This window comes from Rhinopithecus bieti, unplaced genomic scaffold (assembly GCF_001698545.2).
Source record: "Rhinopithecus bieti isolate Rb0 unplaced genomic scaffold, ASM169854v2 scaffold_13351, whole genome shotgun sequence".
Classification (NCBI taxonomy): domain Eukaryota; kingdom Metazoa; phylum Chordata; class Mammalia; order Primates; family Cercopithecidae; genus Rhinopithecus; species Rhinopithecus bieti.
The window spans coordinates 2,579,597-2,590,657 of NW_016807514.1; the positions used below are offsets into that span (position 1 = coordinate 2,579,597).

General features: G+C 58.7%; 1 protein-coding gene across 1 annotated transcript; it reads left to right on the forward strand.

Annotated features, from left to right (window-relative positions):
- The first annotated feature begins 368 nt into the window (after positions 1-368).
- On the forward strand, positions 369-3,034 carry LOC108535989 (putative uncharacterized protein MLLT4-AS1). Its single transcript, XM_017882423.1, has 4 exons — positions 369-386; positions 1,410-1,473; positions 1,634-2,433; positions 2,466-3,034. Exons 1-4 carry the CDS (start codon positions 369-371, stop codon positions 2,583-2,585), a joined length of 1,002 nt encoding a protein of 333 aa, XP_017737912.1. The 3' UTR covers positions 2,586-3,034.
- Positions 3,035-11,061: the final 8,027 nt, after the last annotated feature.

Here is an 11,061-nt window from a genome sequence, read left to right on the forward strand (position 1 = left end):
TCCAATCAGGGAAAGGCAGGAGATAGGAGGGGTTGGGAAGGTCCAGCCACAGCCTCGCAGCCCTAGTGAGTGGCCCAGGGCTTGGGAACCTGGGAACCTGCGTGCAGGTGTCACTGAGCAGGTCCTCCGCCTCTTCCAGACAAAAACATCCCCTAGTCCGTCCTTATCCAGAGGAAGGGTTGGGGTGGGGCCAGAACATGGAGAAAGTTCTGGAAATGTGTCTCATTCCTCTCCACCCAGCGCAGCCAAGGGTCCAGCTTTAAGTTTATTCAAACACATAAGAGCACTCTGCAGGAAAGCCTGCTGGGGGAAGGGGTTATCGATTTCTGGATTGCTCTCAGGACTTGAGCCCCCAGCTCTCTGGTTGAATGCAACAGAAGGGAAAGGTAAGGTTTTTTTTGTTTGTTTTTGTTTTTTATTGCTTTCTAGACTATGCCCAGTGACTTCGGCCCCCAGCTCCCTGATTGAATGTAACTGCAACTCCAGAGTCCTGCCCACATCCTCGGCGAGGAGATTTCTCAGCCAAACAAAACTCCTGTGTGTGCAAGCTGCACTGGCAGCAGTGGCGGAGGTCAGGCAACGGGGCAGCACAGGGAGAATGTAGAAAATAGACAATCCTGTTGGAAGTTTAGGCCTCATAAGTCTCCACCGGGCTGCTGGCTGACTTTAGAAGGTGAGAGAAACAGCAGTGAAATAAGGAGGGCAAGAAGAAGGTGGCACCAGGGCCAAAGAGCAGGGGTCTCAGGGGACGGAGGGAAACAGCTCACTGAGAAATGTAGTGAAATCTTTGCTCAACCACAAACAGGAGGCCAGACCCCAGAGCACAAACAGAAATGCGCCTCTCGGGAAAACTGATTTGTCAATAACCAGAGACTCGTTGTCCAAAGGCATCTCAAGGTGGTTAAAAAAAGAAGAGTAAAAACGGAAACGATATGGTACTGGCAGAGACACTCAAGATGGGATTTTTGAAAAGAGTGATTCCAGCCATCACAAGGGCCACTGGCCATCCCTGGATTGATCATCTGGACACGGCATTCCTTGGTCATGTCCAAGGAAACAGGGTGCATTGGGCATTTTTGACTAAGAATGCATCTGCAGATAAAGAAATCAAAGTTGGTTTCAATCTCCTCCTATGATCTAAAAACTACCCCCAACAGACCCAGAAAATGTGAATTTCCTCTTTTGGGGCTGGGCAGCCCACCACAGGCAAGGAAGGCCTCCAACTTAACCTGACCCCAAGGCAGGAGCGGCTTCCTGCCAGCCGATCCAGAGGGGGCCGTCCAGGACTGCTGCCCACCTGCTCTCATGTTCCTCGGCCCATGCTCTGGGGTGCACTGGGTGCTGAGATCGCAGGGTCTCTTGCTGCTATAGAAGGGACGTGAAGGTGGGAGGCCCTGGCTGGCTCACAGGTGGGGCTGGTCACAGGTGGGACTGGTCTCAGGTGGGGCTGGTCTCAGGTGGGGCTGGTCACAGGTGGGGCTGGTCTCAGGTGGCGCTGGTCACAGGTGGCACTAGTCTCAGGTGCAGCTGGTCTCAGGTGGGGCTGGTCACAGGTGGGACTGGTCTCAGGTGGGGCTGGTCTCAGGTGGGGCTGGTCACAGGTGGCGCTGGTCTCAGGTGGCGCTGGTCACAGGTGGCGCTGGTCACAGGTGGCGCTGGTCTCAGGTGGGGCTGGTCACAGGTGGGGCTGGTCCCAGGTGGGGCTGGTCTCAGGTGGCGCTGGTCACAGGTGGAGTTAGTCTCAGGTGGCGCTGGTCTCAGGTGGGGCTGGTCACAGGTGGGGCTGGTCACAGGTGGGGCTGGTCTCAGGTGGCGCTGGTCACAGGTGGGGCTGGTCTCAGGTGGCGCTGGTCACAGGTGGGGCTGGTCTCAGGTGGGGCTGGTCACAGGTGGGGCTGGTCTCAGGTGGCGCTGGTCACAGGTGGGGCTGGTCTCAGGTGGGGCTGGTCACAGGTGGGGCTGGTCTCAGGTGGGGCTGGTCACAGGTGGGGCTGGTCTCAGGTGGGGCTGGTCACAGGTGGGGCTGGTCTCAGGTGGGGCTGGTCACAGGTGGGGCTGGTCTCAGGTGGGGCTGGTCACAGGTGGGGCTGGTCTCAGGTGGCGCTGGTCTCAGGTGGGGCTGGTCACAGGTGGGGCTGGTCACAGGTGGGGCTGGTCTCAGGTGGGGCTGGTCTCAGGTGGGGCTGGTCACAGGTGGGGCTGGTCTCAGGTGGGGCTGGTCTCAGGTGGGGCTGGTCACAGGTGGGGCTGGTCTCAGGTGGCGCTGGTCACAGGTGGGGCTGGTCACAGGTGGGGCTGGTCACAGGTGGGGCTGGTCACAGGTGGGGCTGGTCTCAGGTGGCGCTGGTCTCAGGTGGGGCTGGTCACAGGTGGGGCTGGTCACAGGTGGGGCTGGTCACAGGTGGGGCTGGTCTCAGGTGGCGCTGGTCTCAGGTGGCGCTGGTCTCAGGTTGTTCTGGTCACAGGTGGGGCTGGTCACAGGTGGGGCTGGTCACAGGTGGGGCTGGTCTCAGGTGGCGCTGGTCTCAGGTGGGGCTGGTCACAGGTGGGGCTGGTCTCAGGTGGCGCTGACAAGCACATGGTGAGGCCTCCTCTTCTGAAAGAATCCTTGCGTTAACCCTTCACCTCCAAAGGAACAGGCGCTCCCCAGACGGTCTCCGGCAGCACCTGCAGAGTTTTCACATGAACTACGAGCATGTCGGTGTTGGCCTGAGAACTTTGGTCACTTGGACTTCAGCCTTTCTCTTTCCTTTTTTTCTTTTTCACTCTTTCTTTTTCAAACTTTCACTGGAGGTGAGCGAGACCATGTTTCGATTGCGGAATTCCATTGCTTAATTGCTTCACTACTGGAAATTTCAGGAGACTTCTCATTTTTCACTGAAATCTCCAGGCGCGAGCGCATTTCTGCAGATCTTTTGCCTAATTAACGGCATGCTCCATAAAAAAAATAAAGAAATGAAGACGGCAAGCCCGGCAGACGACGCCAAGAACCACTCGTTAGCTCCGAAAGGAAGCAGCGGAGTAACTTGGGAAAATCTCCACCCAAAAAATCTGCGGGGAGGACGTCAGTGGCCGGGCCTGGGTCTGGCCGCTGCAGCGGGGGGAGAGGAGCCCTGGCCTCCCTTCCCAGCCCTTCTGCTTCCAGACAGGACCAGGAGGCATCCCGATGAAACGGCAGCCCGGCGGGAGGAGGCCGGGAGTGGAGGAAGGACACTGCACCCACCCCTCAGGCGTTTTCCAGCACAGGCTCTGAGGGTGGGCATGTGGGCAGCAGCCCGCAGCAGCTTTCCTGACCAAGAAACTCAGATCCCATCCCTGCATCACTTGACGGGGGCAGAGAACCTTGACCTGAACCTTGACCTGCAACAGAAACTGCAGGCCGAGAGGAGACTGAGCCTGGGGGTCGGAGCAGGTGTGCCCAGGGCAGAGCCAGGCCCAGCCACCCTGGCTGTCATAGCCAGGCAAGCGCCTTATGGTTTTTAAGGCCTCATGCACTCACGAGTTCACCCTAAGCAACCTCAGTTTCCCCATCTGTCCTACCCTAAGAAAAGGGATCTGGAGTGTATAGACAAACTGGGGCCTTGCAGGAGACCAGCATCCAGCCGCCCCAGGCCATGGTGACCTTCAATAGAGATCTGTGTGCCTGCAGCTGTGTACGCATTCTGAGACTGACTTAGGCCAAAGGAAGGTGCCCGGCCTATGGCCCAGACCAGGGCATGGGGTCAGGTGCAGACCCTGTCCCTCCCCTCTGTCAATGTGAACCCACATGAGAGGGGCACCAACTCTCAGGGCCGTGCACCCTGCTGGACCCCAAGCAGCTCTGGGGAGACAAGACCTGGGTGGGGCTCCCACAGCTGTGCCCAGCTGGAGCCCTGCAGGCCTGGTGGGAGGCAGTCCTGGCCGAGGGCCGCCTGCTGCCTGCTGGCCCTGTGTCCCAGAAGGTCAACCCAGGCCACAGGAAGAGACCTGGCACGGCCACCCTGAGTGCAGCCCTTCTGTGGCCTCCAGGAGGACACACACACGGGCAGGATGCTGGGGGTCCTCAAGGGACCACCCATTCTTTATGACACCACAGCCCCACAAGGATGGATCACCCCACTCAGCAGATGGGCACACTGGACTCAGAGAGGTCCAGGAGGAGCCGGAGTCACTCAACTTTTGAAGAGTTGGGTGCCAGGATTCAATCCAAGTCGGCCTGAGCCAAAGCCTGCCCCGTCCACTACCAGCCAGACCAAGAGGGCAGATGCCACCAGAATGGGGAGCCCTGGGGGGCCCTGCTGCCCAAGGTCAGGTCCCAGCAGTTTGCAGTTTGTTCATTAAGGGAACTCGGAGCCTCTATAGTCCCCAGGTCCTGCCGAGTATCGAGCCGCACCTTGGTTCTTGGCTGTGGGATGATCCTAGCCCAGCAAGGCGAAGGCCCCCATAGCCATGGCTCTAGGAGACTCTGAGACCCTCCCAGCACACACCCAGGCTTCACAGGCCTTGGCCAGGCAGGTCTTCCTAAGGCTGCGCTGCCCCTGCCCATGGTGGTGTCCAGACTCTACCTGCACAAACGTTCTAGGTCAGGGTAGGTCCTGGGCACCAGCCTGGGGCAGTGGGAAGTACCCACTCTCTGCCTAGGCTGCCCACTGACCCAGACGGGTGCGACTGGGGACCAAGGGTTGCAGGAAAAGGGGCTGGATGCTGGGCAGAAACCATCCCAGCTGCTGGAAACAAACCCCAAGCACCCACCTGCTTGCAACACCTGCCGCAGGGTGTGCAGCTGAGCTCCGCGCCACCTGGCAGCTGCCCTGGACCCACAGGCGGCCCAACTCCAGCCCCAGGTGGGCACACGGGAGCTACTGGCCCAAAGAATCCCTTCCCTGGCCTGCCCCCCGGCAGCCTGCAGGGCTCAGCATTTGTGATCCAAGGGTGACACCCGAGAACAGTGAGGTTAGAGGGAAGAGGCTGCCCGGGCCTCCCTGGATGTTTTTCTGCCCCATTTTGCTTTTTGAAGTGGGTGGGAGCCCTAGGTATAAGCATTGGCAGATGTGGCCTCAACTCAAATTCTCAAGGGCAAGTGCAGAATGGACGGTGCCTCCCTGGCTCAAATGTCTGGGGACAGCGGCCTCCACTCTGGGGCTGCACCTCGAATTTCGGCGACAGAGCAACTGCAGCAAGCAGCCGCTTTATCAGGGGCCCATGCGAGTTCGATATTGCTGTGGCCCCTCGCCCCCAGCATTCCATGCCTCCCAGGGGGGCAGATAATCCCACAAAGGGCCTCGTGCCAGAGCAAGGACTGTAGAGAGGCTCTCTATGGCCGCCGAGCGCTTTCGGCTCCGTCAGCACTGTGTTCCCTGGAATCTTCTTACTGGGCCCCACGCTTCAGATCGAATGTCCCTTTGAAAGGGCCAGAGGCGGCCCCTGTGCCCTGCCTCTGGGTCTGCCTGACACCAGATCCAGGGGGCTCGAGCCTGACCTGCCCCACCCGAGGGGAACAGGCCCCCAGATGCCCCAGGGCCCGCCAGGACCTCAGTCCCAGGCAAGGAGAGGAGTGAAAGGCCTGCATTCTGGCCCAGCAGACACCAAGGCCCTTTCTCCTCCAGGGAGCCTGTGGCGCTGGGATTCGGTCGTCCCAAGCCATCTCTCCTCTCCCGCCCTACACAAGTTTGTGGGGCTGCCAAGACCCAGGCACATCTCTCCGAACAAGGATCCTGTTCTCTTCTCTCGCAAACAGGGTCTCCCGATCTAATCTCTGTATAAGTCTCCACAGTAAAACCAGTCCGGCTCATGGAGTCAACCACATGTCATCCACGTGCTCTACGTATGTGTGCTTGCATGTGCATGCGTGTGTGGGCACGATGCGCTGATTACCGTGAAGCCCCTGTCTCCTGTCCAAAGGGTGTCCCCTCAATGACATCACAGACACAATCTCAGCAGTCGGAACGTCAGGTGGATAATGGCAGGGTGGGGAGGAACAGCTCTTCCCCTCTCAGCTGTGGCAACTGCCACTCTGATAAACAGTCCCCCCAATCCCCTGGAACAAAACTAACAGGAAACCCCCGAGAGCAGGATCCAGCTCAAAAGCCCCTCCGCACCCAGCACGGAGCTGACGCCCACCTCCCCTCCTGAGCAGGCGCTGTGTGTCCCGACCTGCAGGGTACCCCTCAGCAGCAGGCTGGTGACATTCCTTGGTTCTCCTCTTCAAGGAAACAAGGACGAAGCCCAGGCTATGAGTGAAACCCCCAATCCCAGAACGGTGTCTCCCCGGGCCATAAACGCAGCACAGCTTCCAGGTCAGCCCCTGCACGATCTGCCCGCCTGGCACACAGCAGGCCCTGCCAGCACCAGGCCCAGCCCAGACGGCTGCACTGCCTTAAAATGAGCGTGTCACCCACTCCAGGACAGGGTTGTGATGGGGAGGGATGAGCTGTTCCAGGGGTCCAGCCGCCAGGTTGCTACTCCGTGGGGCGTAGCCAGAAGACCTGACCCGTGCGTCTCCTAGCCATTGGCACTCCGCTCATCCAACGGTCTTGGACGAGATGTTTAATCTGGAGACCGCATCCAGAGGAGCCTGCCCAGCTCTGCTCTCACATACACAAGCCTGTCTTTGGCCAGTGAAAGTTCCAGAAACCCCAAAATAGCTCCTGACTGCCTGGATCCTAAGGACAATAATAGCAATAATCACAGCCACAGGCGAGCATTCCCGGTGCACTGTCAGGGGGGCTTGGTCTCCAGTGTCCCCACCTCTTCCTCTGTGCTTCATCTGCCCCGTCCAGAAGCATCAGGAGGGCCAAGCATCCTGCCCTACGTGGGGGGAAAGAGAAGGCAGCGGCCACAGCCCCAGGGACCACAGGCACTCACTCCCACACAGCACCCAGGCACCGGCTCCATTGCTCTCCAATCTCACCCTTCCCCCAGGCCCCCTCGCTGGACTCTGCACAAAGTGGGCAAAGGCCAGTGCCCCAGCTTGGCCCTGGGGCAGCTGAGATGAAATGCACCCCTACATCTCCTTGCTGCAGCAAGAGAGTGCCTCCAGCTCCCCAGGTTCAGCTCCAGGTCCTGGGGGAGGGGGTTGCTGGGCATTGGCCCCCGACCCTGGCTCTGTCCTGACCCAGCCGAGGCATGGACGCCAGCGAGGGAGTCTAGGAGTGACCCTCAGAGCTCTGGCTGGGGTGAGGGAGGTTTCCCTGGAACCCTGTCTCTGAAAACTGAACCCCACTCAGCCCAGCTCAGGGCTTCCTTGGGAATGGTCCCCAGACCCTGGAGGCTGAGGTCCCTCACCCTGGGTTTCCTGAGTGGCCACTCTCCTGTCCCCATCCTGTGGCCACAGCAGGGGACAATGGTCCAACCGCAGGTGGGCCATTACCCCTCTGACACTGGCCAGGCAGGCCCCAACGCGCCCTCCTGGGCCCACAGGGCCTCGTGCCTGCTCCTGCAGAACCCAAGGAACAGAAAACTTCCCCTCAAGGAAGACCACACAGGGCCAGACTGCACAGGACCTGACCACAAAGGGCCTGGCCACGGAGGCCTCCCACCTTCCTGGTCACACCAGAGTCCCCGGGCCAGCCTCCTGCCCATCAAGTTCCCGTGGTTGGGTCCAAGGTCATCGAACGTGGTGGAGCCTCGGTTAGTTTGGGAAGTGAAAGCCAGGCGCCGTCTCTCAGGCTGGAGGCTGGCGGCGCTCAACTTTGAGGCATCAAGGGAATTTCAGAAGCCTCCACATGTCAGGGTTATAGGGCTTAGGGCAGTGCTCACGGGGGCTTCACAGCTACCTTGACGCACCGTGGCTTCATCTGCCCATCCTGTCGCTGGCGCTGAAGGCCTCTGGCTTTGGGTCTGTCAGGGGAGCAAGGCTGGCAGGGTCTTGCTTTTGCAAAGCTGGTGTTTAGCCAGGGCAGCGAGGAGGTGGTCTCCCTGGCCCCCGACACGGGCGTTCCATGGGGGCCAGGCTCTACCTGCTCTCTAGTGACCGATACCGGGGGGTGGGAAGCAGCTGTATGGCCAGGAGGTCCAGCAGAGAGAGAGCTGGGGACTGTCAGAAAATGCAAGACGGCACTCTCCCCACCTCAGCCCTGCTCCTCACACGGTCACGCTCGGTCTGGTGGGAAAAGGAGAAGTCTTTCCAGGGCCCGGCGGGGCCAGGCTGCGGGAATGGGCCTCTCATGCCCACTGTGGCCACCAGCCCCTCGTTCCCTTTGAACGAGGGTCACCTGTCAGGAGCGGACGCAACCTAAAACCCTCTGGAAAGAGCACAGAATGACCCCTTATCAGGTGCCAGCACAGGGGGCTCGGGGTGCAGCTGTGAGGGGCCTCGAACCCAAGTTCCGCCGCCGTAATTAGCAGATGAGATTCAATAACAAACAGCAGCTTTTAGCGGCTTTATCTAACCTCGGGAAGGTAAGACTAACACCTCCGACGGAGGGAAAGTTAAGACTCCGGGGCCTCTGCCCTGCGGTTCCGATTCCCAGCCGTGAAACCAGAGAGCCCCTCGTGGCCATGCTATCTGCCCCCCGATTCTCTGAGCTCCCTTACTCTGCTTTTTTTTTAGGCCTTTTGTTCATGAGGACACTCGGCGGAATGTGCAGACCCCCCCGGCTACCCCCTCCACGCACACACACTCTCAGGCACACACACTCTCCAGGAAGCACTGGGTGCTCGGGCCGGGATTCCGCTGCACAGTCAGAGACTCCGAGTCTCCGGGGCTCTGAGATATTAACAATCTGCCATCGTCCCAGATTCACTTGCGGCTGCTCAGATTTCCCTGGCCCGGAAGAAGCCGCCCAACATGTTCCTCAGAACAGAAATCCAGGAGCAGTTGCCCGGTCCGAGGGGAGAGCAAGCTGGCCTTGCTCAAGTTTGCTTTTCCTCAGGCTGCAGGCTTAGGGGCCCAGGCCTCCCGTTTTTGCAAAACGGATTGTCAGCCGAGTTGATGAAACAAAATTTGGGGTTTCAGAGGACACCATTCAGCATATCTTAGTAGATCTTATTTTTAACGTCATGTCAAATCACTTCCAGGGAAAAATTGATCTGTCTCTGATAGCTTTTCCTCCTGCTCATGTGATAAATAAATAATTAGCCACATTGTCGGGCTGTTTCATTAAAGAAAAGGATGGCTGGATGGGCCGGGGTAGAGCAACCGATCGGAAAGCGCGGGTCGGCCGTAAATCCCCGGTGCTCCGTGGCACCATTTGTATTCTGTCAGTCACTCGCTGTACGCTCAGCCTGGGCTGGGAACTGAATACCCCATTCAGAGAGGCACTCGCACGGCGTGTTATTGCAATTTAATATTTTCACACACAGACACATCATTATCTGGGAACCTGACACTGGCAGCATAATTCTGTAATTTTTCAAGAGGGCCTAATTTTTCTAAATGCAAGCACCAGGGCCCGGGATTATCTAAACAGCCTCGTTCCCTCTTTGTTTCTTCTCAGGGGTTACAGCGTGCGGAAAAGTGCTCCAGATCACTGCTGCCTCTCCACCTTTGAACTTTTCCGGTCTCTTCTCCCACAGTGACCAGCTGCAGAACAGCTTTGGGCTGGGTGCGCACGAGCTACTGAGGCAGCCAACTCTGGCGCCGTGGAGGGCTAAGGACCGAGGTGCAGCCGAGGCAAGTGGCTCTTTCAAGGTGCAAGAGGGCAGGGAGCCGTGCGATGTCGCTGATCAACAGAAACAGAGTAGCTTGGCGGGCCCTCTCGGGCCGACCTCAGAAGCACGCTTGCCTGCAGGTGTGTGTGTTGTGGACAGACACAGAGCACACACACGTCCGCACGCTCCCTGGAGACAATCTCAACATGCCAGCCAGATGAAGGGGTATGTGAGGGGCCTCTTCTCCCTGAAGCAGTGTCAGCTCTGGCCAAGAAAACGCCCTCTGGTCTTCAAGTAGTTCAGAAACACATCGGCTTTTCCAGGAATAAGAGCCTGCGGGTCACCCGCAAGGAAGGCCAGAATCTCCCAGGGAGCCAGCTTCTGCGGCAGGTCCCGTGGGCCAGGCCGCTCCATGCGGCTTGCTGCTGCCTGAATCAGCAGTATTTTCACCAAGTCAACAGACACTCTCTGCGTTACAGGCTTCCCTCCGAAAGGGACCCAGGGACTTTGGGGCAATCTCCCTGACAGCCCTGCAACCGCACCCCGAAGGGGCCCTGAGCCAGCAGGGCAGCACGCGGGACAGGGATGACAGCAGACCCTCTGATGTGGGGCTGGAAGGGGCTCTCAGGCCAGCACTGCCGAGAGATGCTGACATAGCCAAGACCTCTCCTCCCTATCACGGCCTTCACTCGGGAGCATAGTCTGAGGCCAAACAGGCCCGGGCAGCTGTGGAGATTCCGGGACGCGGCTCCACCAGGGAGGCAGTGGGCAGCAGGGGGTAAAATGAGGATTAATGCCCAGAGCCGTCAGAGATAGTCACGCCGACTTCCTGTTTGCCCGGGGACCACCGCGGCCACCCTGCAGTCACCATTTGGGTTCCTCCAGTGAGAGTCATTTTTGGTCTTTGTTTAAATGTTTTACAGACTGATGTGACCAGCCTCTCTGACGAGGCTGTTACAGCCCGTTGGGCAGAGAGAAATGTCTGGGCATTTTTCAACGCGCTCCCCTTTCCCTGGGAGACCCAGCTACAGGAGCCATGGCGGAGTCTATTATGGAAATCCATAGCTGCTGTACTATCGGCCGCCAGGTCTAGATCAGATACAGGATTCAACCATGTCACGGGCAAGAGCTCCCGGTCACATCAGAGCCCGTTCCTCACGCATGCACCTCATCATTTCCTCCCTCCGCTAAAACCTTGGTGGCGTCCTGCCTGCCACAGGTACTAGAGAAACGAATTTCATTTGAACTACCGAATTAAAGAGAGAGAGACAGAGGCTCACGGCAGCAAAGAAAATTACATAACCCTCCTCTCTGGCAGCCTCCCTCCCTCTCTTCTGGGCCTTTCAAATGTGAAACAAGACTGGGAACAGGCATCACCGCCCCACTGCAGAGGGGAGGCCCTGAGCCTCGTGTCTCCAGCGGCAGGGATTGGGGTGAGCTGTTGGTCGGATTCTGGCTTTCCTGCCATCTTAGAACACCATGGTCCAGACC